Raw genomic sequence first — 17451 nt, forward strand, 5'->3', positions numbered from 1 at the left:
ATGGAGCGCAGGAGAGGAGAGATTAGGTGGGGGAGGGAGTTTACTCTTACAAGGGAGGGTGAGGTGGTGGTGGTGGTGGTGGTGGGGAGGTAAGGAGGGGCAGCTGGGGTGAATTACTCAGCCAACATGACTCACCAAAGTTTGCATCACGTTTTTGTCTTCCTTGTTTCCCTCGCAGCCCTGAAACCTGTACCGCATTCTCACTTCTCACACGTCTCCACACCTTACTCTATTATTTCCTACCCCATTGTAAAATATTAAGCATTTAGAGCATGTTTCTGTTATCTTTTTACGTAAGAGGGTAAATCTGGCCAATGGTAACAAAAACGATTAAACAAAAAGGCCCCACTTTGATGCTAGTTCCCACTCAGTTCCGAGAGAGTTAGTCAAAAGAATGGAGTGTCTTCAAAGCTCCCTCTTAAATGAGTTCAGGTTATAGGAAGATGGAAATACAGAAGCAGGTTGGGAGATCAAGGTTCTGCATTTATCAATGAAAAAAACACCCTTGAAAACCCAGCCAGTCATGTCTTGAGGCTTCTGGTTTTCAGGAATTATTTTATAGTGAGGCTTCAGTTTTCAGGGACACTTTCATGGTTCACATGGTTTAATCCCTTCAATACCGGTAATACTGGTGTGTACATATTTTTACCTTGAGTTTTCTGTATGATTAAACCATTTTATTGACATTAGGAAGGGTATATGGAGGTCAAACAGTTAATGGCCATATTCTTCACTATTTTAATCCCCCACACGAGTTTCTGAGGGTTAAGACAAGGATTCTGTAATATCAGTGGGGGATAACACGCAGGAGAACACGACTGATCATCTCCATAGCCTTTAGATCCCTATTCAGAAACGCTTTGCTCTCTCACCATGATTATTTTTCAAGGTCACACAGAGATGATTAACGAGGTTTTCAAGTGTTTCTCTGGTTAACAACATAGAAATCTTGTCAATCTGCCTCTCGAACTGTAAAATCACCCTAAAAAACTCATGTAAATTTAAATAAAGCCTTTTGAAATAATGAAGTACAGAAGTGTTTGAGAATACAAGTCTACTTTGACGTGAGCTTTCATGACTCAAGTTTAATAATATAAGAATTCTGCATCAACCTTTAAATTCCAGGTGACTTGTTGAAACTTATTAAATCAGTGTATTCGAATATAAAATTGCATAAAACTGAACACTATTAGATCGACAACTTGACTAGACACAACACACAGGTCACAATGTTAAGACAGCAGCCATGAACCTTAGTATGAACACGTAATATGAGCTTTTATTAAGAATATGAGACAGCTAGCAGGTTCAGAGGATTAAAAGGGGGGAAAAACACGCATGACAACACAAGTAAAGATCTGTGAGAGCGAAAGACTTAAAAATATGTGTCTTGAGTAACATTTTTCCATGAGTTAATATGGTACGTCATAAGTTTCTCTTTCTCTAGCCACCTCCATACCAGGGCCACATGACTCCCTGTACTCTGCTGCCATGTGAGAGGAGAAATAATGGCAGAAATACCACAGACCACTTCACTTCATGGCACTATTTGTCATTTTTTGTACTATTTATTCCATTTTGAATATAAAACTCACTGAACAACCTTTCCTTACTTTCAATCAGAATCAAATAGAGTGGAGAGATGAACAGCAAATGTCGGGCAAATCTTCATTCGTGTAAAGAATCTCAAAGTATTTTGTAAGAGAGACAAAAGAATCAACCAAACCAGAGACAATGAGAAATATTACGTTGTACTCACCAGCCAGTCTGCCGTCAAAGTCAGCCTTCTGGATAACCTTAAAACCAGGGTGTGGCATCAGGTAACAGTTGATGTCACGGAAACATTTACGCAGGTCTCGTCGCACCTCCTGGTGGGCAGGATGCTGCTTCTCAGTTATCTGTGGACACAGAAAACCGCCAAAATTTTAATTATGAATATCAGGAAGAAAAGATGTTTGTACTGTTGTAATTTTTTAATCAAATTAAAAAACATTTTATTTTCATTAATTATTACAATTCTTACAAATGATGTGAATGCTTCATTATCTTTCCTATGCACAGAAAGTCATATTAAGACTTTTATCTTTTTGACTGGTGAAATGCAGTAGTTGAGGGGGATAGTTCAATACCGTTGCGCAGCTTGGCCAGTCACAATCTATCATCTTGTTAGCGACCTGTGTGTGTGTGTGTGTGTGTGTGTGTGTGTGTGTGTGTGTGTGTGTGTGTGTGTGTGTGTGTGTGTGTGTGTGTGTGTGTGTATTTACCTAGTTGCATATTACAGGATTCAAGTGGGGCTCATAGTGACCTGTCTCCATATCTACATTTATCCAACTTTCCTTAAATTTGTGCACACTTTCTACTGCTACAATCTCTTCACTCAATCCATTCCAGATGTCCAGTGTCCTATGTGAAAACCAAACTTTGTAATGTCCCTCAAACATGGAATTTTCATGATCTTGGAGTGTCCTCTTGTTTGTCTATCCCCATCCTCCATCAATGATACCAGGTCTTGTCTGTCTATCTTTTCCATACAGTTTACTAACTTATACATCATTATTAGATCTCCTCTTTCCTTTCCTGTCTATCCTTCAAAGTTGGTAGTTCCATTTCCTTCAGTCTTTCTTCATACAGATCCTTTTATTTTTGACACCATCTTTGTAATGGTCCTTTGGATTCTTTCTAGTTTCCTGATGTCCTGCCTGTATGGTGACCACAACACTGTTGCATATTCTAGTCTAGGTCTTATCATAATGGTTATGATTGTTTCCTCAAACTCTTATCCAAGTAATTAAATTTTTTAACTTTTTAAAATTTTTTTGTCTTTACGTCCAGTTTCCCTACTATATTAGGGCTAGTACGGTGCCTCCTGAAAGAGGACTCAGGAGGACTTTGGTTTCGGCATTTGGGAACTGTTACCCCAAGTGGATGCCCTTCCTAACCTTGGACTGTGGCCAGGATTTGAACCCATGCGCTTGACAACCCTGGGGCCCACAAAGTGCGTATAGTCCCACCACACCACAACAGTCCCCATCCATGTAATTGAATGCCACCCTGATGTTTGTTAATGTCTTGTATGTTGAAGTAAATATAAATAACCCTTTTATGTGTCTTTCTGGAATAAGGGTGCCTTGTGTAATCACTCCCAGGTCCTTCTCTTCACTGCTTTTCATTATAATCTCTTCTGCCATTTTGTATCGCCATGTAGGTCTTCTATTACTTATACCCATTTCCATTACATGGCATTTCCTGGTATTAAATTCTAATTTCCACTTTTAGTTCCACTCCCAGATCTTGTCAATATCCTTCTGCAATTCCGTACAGTCATCAATGTTCCTTATTACTCTCAAAAGTATTTGTGTGTGTGTGTGTGTGTGATTCACTTTTTTTTTCACTGTTTGATCTGCTGCAGGCTCTGACGAGACAGCCAGACGTTACCCTACGGAACGAGCTCAGAGCTCATTATTTCCGATCTTCGGATAGGCCTGAGACCAGGCACACACCACACACCGGGACAACAAGGTCACAACTCCTCGATTTACATCCCGTACCTACTCACTGCTAGGTGAACAGGGGCTACACGTGAAAGGAGACACACCCAAATATCTCCACCCGGCCGGGGAATTGAACCCCGGTCCTCTGGCTTGTGAAGCCAGCGCTCTAACCACTGAGCTACCGGGCGTGTGTGTATTTACCTAGTTGTAAACACTAGGTAAATACACACACGCCCGGTAGCTCAGTGGTTAGAGCGTGTGTGTGTGTGTGTGTGTGTATTTACTTAGTTGTATTTACCTTGTTGTAGTTTTACAGGGCCTGGGCTTTATGCTCGTGTGTGTGTGTGTGTGTGTGTGTGTGTGTGTGTGTGTGTGTGTGTGTGTGTGTGTGTGTGTGTGTGTGTGTTTATGTAGATTTATTTACCATCAGTGTCACTATTGACTCTTAAGGGACTCCACTTATTTCTTTACACCACTACAACTCTCTATTCTGTATGTATTACTGTTCCAATTCTGATGAATCAAGTGGCCTTCTATCCCCGTCAATAGTTGACTTTTAATCCTACAGCATATTCAATTTCCCACAAAAACACAGGTCTGGGGCCTTGTCAAATGCTTCGTTTAGAAACAGGTACATTTGTCTCCCATACATCATTACACTAACAACTCTTGAATTGATAGGTTTGCAGCAAAAAGTGTTCCATTTCTGAACTGTGATAGTGGAGAGGTGAAGAAAGTTTGTAGTGCATGATGTTCCATTTCTGAACTGTGGTAGGAAAGAGATAATGACACTCTGCCACAGCCACACCTGATGTATAGATAGTATAACTCTTCATTGGTAGAGCAATTCATTTAAGGTCATTTACCAGTAAAATTTCATCCAGGAGTCGTTGGCCTCCCTGGTGGCCAAAGGGAGTCTCATAGGGGAACTGCCAGTCTCTTACCAGGAAGTGTAATCTCTGTAGACAAGAAAAAGATGAAGCTAAAGTTAACTATATATACATAATAAATGAGTTTTCCAAGTAATCTTCATATTCCTCATTTTTACTACACATTTTCCCTCCTCTAGTCTACCATGGCTAGACATATGCTTCCTAATAATGCATTTTGGATTCGGCACTTGGGAACCATTATCCTTCCTACCCTCAGACTGTAGCCAGGATTCAAACCACTCAGCCCACAAGGCATGCACAGTCCCACTAGTATTATTTACTAATATTGTTACACAAGAATTTCTTAATTTATAAGAGGGATACATTCCTGAAGGGATCACATAATGTAAAAATTGCATAAAGTGAACATGACTACTGAACTAAACTGTCTACTGTTGAACTAAACTGTCTACTGTTCAAGGTTTCACTGTGAACCAAAACCATAGGAATCAGTGTAAAATTGATTAATCCATTCATAGAAGGCCTGTGTCTGAGAGAGTGACTTGGTATGCATCCAATGCTCCCTGCAGCATGTACCCTCTATCAAACACTTCTGTGCACCTCTCAGCTAGAATAAGCAAAAGATCATCATTGCTATAGTAATGGCATCTAACTGACAACAAGACAGCATATGCTGATCTTCCTGACAATGTTTATCATGTATCATTAGCTGTCCTGGAGGTGAAGCACCTTTGTGATGTGATCAGCTGTGATGACAATATGGCAGCTCAAACAAGCATCTTGCAGAATCTCGTAACTCTCAAGATTTGCCATACCAGCAAAGCATCTTGACATCATCATTCTAAATAACCCATGTAATATGAAAAGTATTACTAGGTTTTTTTTATACCCAATGTTATTCCAAAATCACATATTCTAAACATGCATAAATTGTGAAATCCCTGTATTATCAAATTTGAGCAGGATCAGTTTAGTGGTTGAAGAGTTGCTACAAGGGGACCCATTACTCAAACCAAATTAATATTCCACAATGTTTCTATACTAATCTCCATCTTTAATGTAAATGAATGTCAACCCACCTGGAAAGGATGTGCACTATCACAGTCCTCCTGTGCCAACATGCCATATGAGGTGAACAATTGTAGATTCATGAGGTCATCTTCCTGTATGTTGTTCATGAGGTTGTAGACCAGCACTGAGGACACCATGGTGGTGAGGGCAAATACTATTGTTGAGTCCTTCATGGAGGACTGAATGTCAAAGGTACCTTGAGTGTCCATCAAAATTACTGCAATCTGTAAGGAAATTCAAATTTATTCTATCTGCTCAACACAACCCCAAGCAAACATATCTAAAGGATTGAAAACTGTAAGCAATGAAAGATAATCATATCAACATAATGTAACTACATAATACATTACAAGAGATGCAGAGAAAACAATGCTACACAACAAACAAGTAATTGAAAGAAACAAAATTCTAGTAAATAAAATATCAATTCTATAGTCTGTAGAGTTTTCCCCAGCAGTTTTCATATAATTTTTTTTTTCACCTTAGTTGGATAAATTCCTAGAATATAACCTTTTACTTCCAGTATTATCCAACATTATCAATACTAATGCCCACCAGCAAGATTACTCATTAATAACTCACCAAGCTGTGTAGTTGCATAGTTACTTAAGTCTATCTTAAAGACCTCAACTTAAGTCTACTCTGGTTTGCTTACTAGGGTCAACTCAACTTCCAACATTAAAGGACTTTAGCACAATTCAGCAAGTCAGTCTAAATGAGTTTTGGCACATATCATTGCTAATAAAGTGAGTCATCACATGAAAGGTGCAGCATCATACCTCTTCCCCTGATCTTCTCTTGATGAGGAACGGTTCACTCCAAATCAAGACACCGGTAGTCTCCCGCCTGGACCCTTGTCTCCACTTGAATCCCTTCAGAGGCTGATTCACATCTCCCAGCCAGTCCTGAGATTGCTGCAAGTTCAAAAACACATATTAATAAATCATATTCCCAGGAAAGTGGAAAAAATACTTAGCAAATAAAACAACATGCAAAAATTATCAAATAGGATGCCATATGTGTACAAACTATCATTTTGAAATACACATGAAACAAAATAAGCAACAAGCAAATAAGCACATAATCATTGCATAATTATGAGTGCAATTTTCAAACATTTTCAGTCAACAGATGTAATACAGTATCCCATTGTGGCCAGACTTTTGCATTCTGGGCCAGTATATTTTGCTCCAGAATGATCAGTCTACTTCATGCTTGATTCATGTACATTTCATCCATGCAATTTTTATTTTACTTTTTTCAAGAACATTCTGCAAGTGAGCCAGCTCTAGCTCCTGACTAATGATGCTGGCCCTCCCACAGCACGGCATTTCCATACTGAATATACAAAATCTGAAATCAAAATGTATAAAGTAGGACATGGTGGGTCACTCCATATATTCACGTGCAAACAGAAAAAAGTAAAAGAAAAATTAACCGTACATCTCAACATGACTGGATAACTAAGCAAGATATTTAAATAAGTAGTTTTTAGGGGTTCTCTCATTACTAATAAATAACAAAGCAAAGCAATCTAGATATATCAAATGAGCTCTTAAACACCAAGACTTGACTCAGTGGTGCCGCACGCACGCGCGCACACACACACACACACAAGATAGAGTAACTTAAATTCATAGGCGAGCAGAAACTCCAGCAAGAATTCTTAGTTGTAGCTGAAGTAATAATTGTGCAATATGATGCATCACATTAAGACCAGCTTATGTATCCAAAATATGCAATTGTATACAAAGTTCAAAATGAGTTCTTACCATTAACACCTTCCAAGAAATGCAGTCCATGAAAAAGAAGAAGTTTAATTTAGTATGACATTATATGGCATGCAAGAATATGAGCATCAGCATTAGGGAAACACTTAAAAGTAATGCTATGTATGCAAGGAAAGGAAAATGTTGGTGCTAAAAAAATAAGTACATTGCCTACCTAAGAAAAAAATACTGTACTGGCTTAGAAAAGGTATTAGATAAACACAAAAAGCAAGTTTATAATTACAAAATGCAGGCAGTGGAAAAAATATTTGGCAGTATCTTATAAGAAATGAAATGCAGAGACAAGCTTTTTGAAATCTTTCAGTCAAATAATGTCAAAAGAAGACAATACATTGTTTGAAAAAGGCGAGTGGTGAAAAGTTTAATTTAGAGATACCCAAAACAAAAAACAATCTATGGATGAAAATCAAGTCCAGGTTAAGAAGCAAAGAACAATAATATGGAAGGTAAAGGTGATAGGTGATACCACAATGACACCATATCAACAACACTGCATGAAAATGATACAAATGACACATGACCACAATTTCCAGCTGAAGGTAATTCCCATGTATCCAGTCTTATACAAAGCATTTGATTCTTCATTCAAAATGTTCTATCAGTACTATACTGTGACACATCAGTGATAACAAGATAACCTTTATCTAACAGTAGAAATAGTACTCTTCTGATGTTACTATGAAGTTAACAATGACATTTCTCAGTCACTTTCCAAAAAGCATCATTACACCTCTGAATTAATAATGAATAGTGCAGGTGAAGGACGAAAAGGTCTGTTATTAATATATCTTTGTAATTGTAGCAGCTCTAAAATTCCCCATGAAAAATGCAATAAATAAAATTATGTGATTGAATTTACATAAGTGTTGAAGCATGGTGTTAGTAACCTTTTAATTTATGTGTCAAGGAGGCGCCGTGCATAACCAGCCAGCCCAGAATAGTACATAAAAACTGTGAGAGGTGACATTACCAGTTCCTGACACACACACACACACACACACACACACACACACACACACACACACACACACTGGAGACGGGGCCACACGACCATAAAGCCCAGGCCCTGTAAAACTACAACTAGGTAAATACAACTAGGTAAATACACACAAATAGAACTGTGGATATTTGGATTGGACTAAATGAGGTAGTCATTACAGCAACCAACATACTACACATATTCAAAGAAAAGCTGGACAAATATAGATATGCAGGGAACACATTATGAGCCCTACTCAAACCCTGTAATCTAAAGCTAGGTAAATACTCGCACACACGCACACATTAAGGAAGGAGAGAGAGAGAGAGAGAGAGAGAGAGAGAGAGAGAGAGAGAGAGAGAGAGAGAGAGAGAGAGAGAGAGAGAGAGAGAGAGAGAGAGAGAGAGAGTGTCCAACTCACCCTCACTACCACACATTCACTCACCTGAGAACTCATGTATCTGAGGAGGAAGTCAAGGAGAAAGGACTTGCCCTTGCGGAATGCCCCAGCCACCGCCAGGACACATACATATTTGTCAGCAATTCTGGGGTTGAGAAGCACCTCCTCTAATGCCTCCTCATCCAGCTCAAAGTTCCCGGTCTCCTCTGATTGAATGAGGACGGGCACCGGATGGCCGTCCATTGCTCTGGGTACAAAGGAAGGCGTTACTATAGAGACGAGGAAGGAAGTTGTCAGTGCGGAACATTTATGGATGGTTGTATGGTGATGTGGTGTCAAATGTAATGTGTGTGTGTGTGTGTGTGTGTGTGTGTGTGTGTGTGTGTGTGTGTGTGTGTGTGTGTGTGTGTGTGTGTGTGTGTGTGTGTGTGTGTGTGTGTGTGTGTGTGTGTGTGTGTGTGTGTTACTTTACTGTGTTTTTTAAGGATTCAATCAAACTTACTGTGTTAAATTTTCAGATTTGGTTTGCTTTTTTTCTAAGTCTGTGTTTTATAAGGGATTTAATTAAGCTTACTCTATTAAATTTTCAAACTGTTCATTAATTTTTTCCATAGTCCTTAACTAACTGTATTTTTAAGGGACTGAATCAAGCTTACTGTATTCCTTCTTCAAATACTGTTTACCGCATTCTTTTCCTGAGCCTGATAATACTTCTTATCACACACAGATACTTCCGAAACTAGTTTGTATATTGCAGTAAAATATTGCCCTCTCTGGATTCTCAAATTTTCTCACACATTTCTTTTACAACTTCTTATAAACTTTCTTGCTGTTTCCTCTTGATTATGACAGTTTAATTACTCAATACTAATCACAGTGACTTATCTCTTTTATCTCCAGCACACTGTCATATCATGCTCGTATCTTCTCCATTATGTTGGTAACTGTACAGCCTTATCAAATTAACATCCTTTTGTGCCTCCTGAGTCTCATTAATAAGCTTTTCAAGTGTGTGTGTGTGTGTGTGTGTGTGTGTGTGTGTGTGTGTGTGTGTGTGTGTGTGTGTGTGTGTGTGTGTGTGTGTGTGTGTGTGTGTGTGTGTGTGTCAAGTATCACACTCAATCAACACAAAAAAACACACAATAATATAAAAAAATCAAAGCAAAGAAGCAGATCCACACAACAACACACAGGTAAAAATACAATACCAGTACTTAATGTCAACGTTCACCAAAGAAACATGTTACACCTCTACCATAACAGACCAAACCATGTAAACCACCACACATTACTAACACCATTAAAAACAGAGGAAGCTTATCATTGTGAGCGTTTCCCAGAGATTTTAGTCTTATCTAAAGTAACAGCTGCACTTCACTGCTTGTTCAAACTTGCCTTTATTTCTTCTTTTTGCAAGGTTGTTACTGAATACTGACTGACAATATCCCACTTTTTCTTCTTTTCACCAGGACTTTTATTGAATACTGACTGAGAATGCCCCATTTTTTCTTCTTTTCACCAGGAGTTACAGAAAACGGACTGAGAATACCCTTTTTTCTACTTTTCACCAGGACTTTTATTGAATACTGACTGAGAAGGCCCCACTTTTTCTTCTTTTCACCAGGAGTTACTGAATACTGACTGACAATACTCCATTTTTTTCTTCTTTTCACCAGGACTGTTATTGAATACTGACTGACAATACCCCTCTACACTACACACCATTACACTATCATTTCACAAAACAAATATCTGAACACAAAAATAGGAAAATGGTACAAAGGTTCTACAATGTGATACACCCGAATAGTGCAAAAATCTTCAAGGCATAAAGTCGAGAGTCTGGGGCAGTGATGGTCAGCTTTTTATTCACAAGCCACTTATCGTTACCCTTTCATCTCTGCATCTTCAACACAATGAAAACAAGAGTACAGAGACATTACCTAGCCACAAAATTCTCCCTATCTATAACCAACACTGCACACTAAACCCACTTCCATTATCTGTAGAAAACAACTTTATCACCACTGTTAGACTTGTTAATTACACCCCAAAGCCTTCTACACACTTAAATACTATAACTCCATATACTCACACTCCAAGTATATAAGCAAAAAACACACTACTTACACAGAATGGAAATAGTAAATGCCCCAACACACACACACTGTTAGTAATAAAGCTGTGTCTGGGTGCTTATGGTTTAGTGACCCCAATGTTAGTGTGGTACAGTGGTGTGACAGGGTGAGCTGAACATGTAGCCAACTTACATGTCCTCAACTTGCATCCTGCTGTCTTGGTGGAAGCTCCTACTCCACTACACCTTTGCTATCCTCTGTGTGGAGACATTAAAATATACACACCACTTTTCTTAGTGTTGCCTTGTTTGTAACTCACAGGCACATTGATTCCTATCACATACATATATTCAGGTACTTACAGTGTTCTTTCCCCTCAGTATTCCTACCACACTTACCACACAATGACATTCAGACACTCAATTTTCCCCTCAGTATCCAAGGCCACAATAATCTTGCTCATACATTCATAGCAACAACCTTGACACATTCAGGGAGATCATTAAACATTACCTCACTGGTCCTAATCAATATTCTGTCACCTTATCCATATTCCTGCCACCATGGAACTCTATTGCCTTCCCAACAACACTAGCATATTATGGCAGCTGAGACTATTAATGCGTACAAAATTAGAAAAAATAAACTAGTATATGTAGTCCAGTTCTTCATGCTTTGTAGTTTGCAAGTGAGTCTGTTCTAAATTTTCTATGTAAATACTACAAGACAAACATTCTCACAGGGTAGCCAAGACAAGCCACCTGCACACACACACACACACACACACACACACACACACACACACACACACACACACACACACACACACATAATAATAATAATAATAATAATAATAATAATAATAATAATAATAATAATAATAATAATAATAATAATAATAATAAATATAGTCTATACTACTCCAAACTATATAAAAACTTCAAGTATTTTCATATGCAACATTAGAAAAGTTCCTTATCTATTTAAGTAAATTCATTAGCATCTGAAGTTTGAAAACTGTCTTATCTATCCCTTATCTTGGTACAGACACAAAATACACATGATGCCACACGTGCACACAAAAAAAATTCAGTGATTCACCATAGAAACAAACACTGGCACACATTCACCATGACTAAGAGCCACTTTTCATTAGAGAGCCTTTCCATCAGGTGTCCCTAATTAATGAGCACACTTGTAGGTTTGTACTGAGCTGTGTATATATTGATTTAACATTTGTGTCCACCAAGTATTTGTTCTGTCTCTCACAACACTTCCTGCTTCCTTCCTGGCTTGACAACTTTCCCTGTAGCACACACATGCCAGCCCAGCCCTGTTCTCTGGCACCCCACCAACACAAGGAGCCACAAGGGAGGTGTTGACCCCACACAGCCACAAATGGCACTGTTGGGTGGGAGAGCAGTGAGACCACATGCCACCACACCACAGCTTTGGTCTCCACCTGTGTGCCTCAGATGCCAGATGCTAATTAAAGCACCCCTCCATTACTGTAGTTTTCCAATCCACACCTTTATTACCATCAATGACAACTGCAACCATTATTAGCAATTAACTACACACTCAACAGGTTCTGCATGGACAAGATCTTATAACAGCAAAAATAAAGAATAGGCAGCAACTGACCTTGGCACCCTTCCACACAAGATAGATCCCAAGTGCTAGACTTTCTCTGGATCATATTTTTGTTGATTAATCACTAACTTATGCAACTGTCTCAACTGTTGTATCTAGATGTGAGTGGTGAGAAAGCTCCTAGCAACACTGATACTACCCCAAGCCAATATTGCTGGGAGGGGAACCAACATCAAAGCAGGAGCATTCCTATCCACACTTTCTGAGCTATTTTTAAGCAATACAGATGCACATGGGAGCCTTGGCCACTATCAGTCATTACTCTACATACCTATCAAGACCCACAAGTATCAAGCACCATTCTCTTTACCTATAATGTAACTTCCATTGCTTTCAAAATTTGAAAATAATATAAATGAATAAAAATATATGCAAAACTCCTTTATCATTTTAATAAAATAAATATAAAAATAAAAATTGACAAAATGATTCAAACACCAATCAACTTAATTTCACAACTTCAATATCATAAACTACCAGCTGTGTAAAACTTAATAATGATGAGTATTATCTCACTGAGTAACACAGCTGGGATGACACCTGGTAAGCTGAGGCCTGGGATGGGAGGTAATTGGTCAGGAGGTGGAGCAAGGCAGACTCAGGTATTTTGGACATGTTGAGATTACTACAGAAACTCATGGCAAGAAAAATTTAACCTGAATACAACTAGTACATTCCAAGAAATCTTAGTGGCTCAGGACCTCACAGATATAGGCCTGTGTAGGGAGGATGCAGGGAATATACAACCAGCTTAAGCTTCTATTAGATAAACTAGGCCTACACACACACTCTGAGGCTGTCAAATGATGATGACAATAATGAAATAAATGTAAGGAGAGATATTTCCCTTAACACTAAATGCAAGAAATGTATCACCACATAACAAGACTGACACAGAAAACTTCAAAATAACTACAACTATAAACACAAAACTTTTACACACACACACACACACACACACGAGAGGAAGGATAGCACCAACACAGAGCCTCTGAGATCTGCTATTTTTTCCCAAGAGCAAGTGCAGACTGTGTGGTGCCAGCTCCAGGCGAGTGTCTGCTGCTCAGGTAACATGACCAGGTAAAGATAGCCAAGACCACATTTCTTACACACACCCACAACATGCTCCCTTTCAACGGGACTCATGTAGCATTGATGACTATGATGGCGATAAATAATAAAATACTACTTTTTAATGTAAGAGGGGAAATTGGCCAAGGGCAACAAAAAATTTACAAAAAAGGGCCACTTAAACCCTTCAGCACCATGACGTGTTTTCATATTCATTCTGCTTACCATTTGGCTATTCTATACAGGTTCAGAAACTCAGGTGGGGATTAAAATACTGAAGACTCTGGCCATCAATCTTCTGACCTCCTTACACCCTTCCTAATATTAATAAAATGGTCTAATTGTACACAAATCTCAAGGTTAAAATGTGTCCCAGTACTAAAGGGGTTAATTGCCAGTCCCCTTACTAATCCTACTAATAATAATTGATTGGAATGATGTAAAATGCTGCTTTGAAAAGGTGTTATAGTTACTTCATTATAAACTTTCTAAAAACTTTAACATCGATGACTTCATACAAATTTTTACGCCAGATTTTCTTTTAGCCCTCCTTTTTTTTCCTTCTCTCTCTTCTTTATAGCACACTAATGCAACAAGAGAGAGAGAGAAAGGACAGCCTAGAGGAAGATCACACAGCATAAAGGTCATTCATCTGTAGGACTCAGTAGTTAACCTGGATGGCATGAAGTTCACATTAAGTTTGCTTTCATTTTATAACTCTATGCCACATTTCTTACATGTCTGAGATTAAGATTATTTGACTCAGTGGCAAAATTCAAGGGATACATTTTTTACATCCCAAGGAAAATTACAATATTCATCAATAAAATCCATTATTATTACGTCTAGAAAAAACATCTGCACCTCCAAGGAAGAGACAACCCAGTTATTGTCATGATGGAGTAAAAAGTGAGTCAGGTTATTTTACCCTCCAAAAAAACTATAAAATTCAAACTTATACAGCTGATTTAAAATGAAGCTTATGCCAACAAAATATTCCCATGGGACTAACACACTGATGGTGACCACTGTATGAACGAAAAAATGCCTAAAACAGACCTGTGAGGTAATTGGTGACTGAGTGGGCCTTTTAATTTTTTTTTTTGTTGCCCTTGGCCAGTCTTCCTCTCTCACATAAAAAAAAAAAAAAAAAAAAAAAAAAAACATCTAAAATGAAAAATAATAAATAAAAAACAGCTATCCAGTTACTACTGTATTCCATTTGAAGGGTACTATTAAATTTAATGTAACCTAACCATTTCTGCCTTCCTAATATGGTTACCAATTGCTTGCCGAATCCATTAGGTATTGTAGCGTGAATCCTGTTCTTACATTAACACATTACTTCTTCAATTCTAACCCAAAACTAACTCGGATGGCTGACACTCATGCAATTTGACTTCTGGTAAGTAAAGGTATAAAATTATCATATACTTTTTTATTCTATTCGTCAACACAGTCATACTCTTCATACCTAACAAACGAAATATAAGGCCTGACAAATAAAGAAATAAATAGAAAATGCAAAAATAAAGATATGTATAAATAACAATGAAGTATGTGATGAAGGGGGAAACATAACAATTCAATTATAAGTGGCTTCTGATTTCCAACTTCCTAGGACTTGACTTGTCATTTAATAAGGAGGTTTCAAGACACTGACCCCTTTCTTTTGGTTAACTCTCTCTCAGACCTGCATTGGAAGTAGCAACAAAGTGGGCCTTCTTTTCAATTATCTTTCTGTTGCTCTTGGCTAGATTTCCCCTCTCACATACAAAAACATTTCAAATCCAGAATGACCACACTGCCTCCGACTGCTGGTAGACTTCAGTGTTTCAAGAGAATCTGCAACCAATACTATTAAAAACACTAATTGTCAACCCCTAACACAAATATAAGCACATACACAATACCCTAACCTAACATTGAGCACAGAAAACTAGACCAGTACCCTAAAATGAGTGAAATCATTAGGGAAACATTAAAAAAAAAATTGATAAACAAATTAAAAAAAATTTGAACTCACTATTATAAAACCACCAATTTTTAACCCCTAACACAAACTTCAACAATAGATTCCTGACACACACACATTATCCTAACCTAACATTTAACCCAGCACTGAAAAGAAAAAAAAATAACTAGACCAGTACCCTAAAATGAGTGATATTATTAGGGAAACCTGAGCCCACTACAATTAAAATACCACCAGTTTTTAACCCCTAACACAAATATAAACAATAGGTAGATTCCTGAAGCACACACAGTATCCTAACCTAACATTGAACCCAGCACAGAAAACTAGACCAGTACCCTAAAACAAGTAAATGAATAGAGGAACATGAAGAAGCCACTACACCACCACAAACACCACAGAGCCTGCCAGAACTACGCTAACCTAACCTATTCTTAAAACAAGTGAATTATTAGGAAAAAACTATCAAAATGACACCATACCATCAGAAACCACCACAGAGCCAGCCAGAGTGAGGTGAGGGCAAGTCAGAACCAACACTGCTACTCGGTCAGATTAGGTTAGGTTTCTGACACATAAAATATCCTAACCTAACATTGAAACCAGCATAGAAAGCCAGACCAGTACCTCAAAACAAGTGAATGAATAGGGAAACTACCAAAATAGCCACCATACCACCACATGCACCAGGAACAAAGGTGAGGACAGGCCAGAACTAAGTCAACCAACACCACAACCAGGTTCCTTTGTAAACACAGCCACCACAACATCACCACAGCGAGCCAGAAGCAACACCACAGACAGGTTCCTTTGTAAACAGCCATCACAACACCACAGCCAGGCTCCTTTGTAAACAGCCACCACAGCGAGCCAGAAGTAACACCACAGCCAGGTTCCTTTGTAAATACCACCACCACCAGAGCCCACCAGTGAGGCCAGTGAGCCAGAACCAAATCACCATCACCACAGCCAGGTTTCCTTATAAACACCCACCACAGCGAGCCAGAAGCAACACCACAGCCAGGCTCCTTTGTAAATAGCCACTACAACACCACCACAGCGAGCCAGAAGCAACACCACAGCCAGGCTCCTTTGTAAACAGCCACCACAGCGAACCAGAAGCAACACCTCAGCCAGGTTCCTTTGTAAACAGAAAGCACACCACCACAGCCAGGTTCCTTCGTAAACAGCCAGCACACCACCACCACAGTAAGCCAGAAGCAGCACCACAGCCAGGTTCCTTTGTAAATACCACCACAGAGCCCGCCAGTGAGGTAAGGGCGAGCCAGAATCAAATCACCAACACCACAGCTAGGTTCCTTTGTAAACAGCCACCACAACACCACACACACCTGCACCACACGCCAAACTCACCACACACTGCACACCCACACCCACACCCACACAGCCCCACACACACACCTCAGTAATGGTAACGTAAAGAACAGTGAATTGGGACCAGCAGTGACGTCTTCCTTCCCGCCTCCCGCCACACGCTTCCCTCTGAGCCCAGCGTGGTGGGGAGGAGGGAGACACTCACTAGTAATGGCTATCACTCTAAGCCCCTTGATCCTGAAGTGTGGCTGTACCTTTAGTGATAAGGGACGAGCAGCACACAGTCCTTGTTGTTTTGCCAGCTGAAGTTGAATGGATTTCTTAACAGGTGAAGAGAGAGAGGGAAAAAATAATTGAATTTTCGGTCTTGTCTGATTCTATATCTTCATTTATTTCGGTGTGTTATATCGGTGCTGTGTGTTTTTAAGTATTTATTAGATGTGGGAAGGTCTAAGCGAAAGTTATTTTTTAAGAAATGCAGGTTGAAGCGGGAAGTTCAAATGCGCTAGCGGGAAACATGTCAGTTGGCTTCGCCTTCTAAATATTCTTTGTGGCTGTATGCGCTCTGCCGCCTTCCTTGCTACACTCCTGCTGTCAGACAAGAACTGTTGAGACGAGGTGATAGACAGACAGGTAAAAGATAGATAAGTAGTTTACAGCTAGATAGATAAATAGGCACCTAAATAGATAAATAACTTGTTAGACAGATAAATGA

General features: G+C 39.0%; 1 protein-coding gene across 12 annotated transcripts in view; it reads right to left on the reverse strand.

Moving 5' to 3' along the window:
• The window catches only part of LOC123506345 (atlastin-like), a 47647-nt gene extending 30588 nt beyond the window's left edge, over nucleotides 1-17059 (reverse strand). Inside the window, exons 1-8 of one of the 12 annotated variants that reach the window (XM_045258342.1) lie at nucleotides 16991-17057; nucleotides 10895-10959; nucleotides 8670-8871; nucleotides 7228-7236; nucleotides 6235-6369; nucleotides 5464-5679; nucleotides 4358-4450; nucleotides 1760-1898 (exon numbers count right to left, since the gene is read on the reverse strand). In XM_045258342.1, the coding sequence (XP_045114277.1) occupies nucleotides 1760-1898; nucleotides 4358-4450; nucleotides 5464-5679; nucleotides 6235-6369; nucleotides 7228-7236; nucleotides 8670-8871; nucleotides 10895-10911 (811 nt within the window). In that variant the 5' untranslated portion in view covers nucleotides 10912-10959; nucleotides 16991-17057. Of the gene's footprint in view, nucleotides 1-1759; nucleotides 1899-4357; nucleotides 4451-5463; nucleotides 5680-6234; nucleotides 6370-6710; nucleotides 7237-8669; nucleotides 8872-10894; nucleotides 10960-11832; nucleotides 11855-11971; nucleotides 11991-12021; nucleotides 12145-16823; nucleotides 16968-16990 lie in introns of those variants that run through there. The other 11 variants (XM_045258343.1, XM_045258341.1, XM_045258346.1 and 8 more) reach the window with 11 other exon arrangements.
• Nucleotides 17060-17451: the final 392 nt, after the last annotated feature.

The sequence above is a fragment of the Portunus trituberculatus genome, chromosome 19 (assembly GCF_017591435.1).
Source record: "Portunus trituberculatus isolate SZX2019 chromosome 19, ASM1759143v1, whole genome shotgun sequence".
Lineage (NCBI taxonomy): Eukaryota > Metazoa > Arthropoda > Malacostraca > Decapoda > Portunidae > Portunus > Portunus trituberculatus.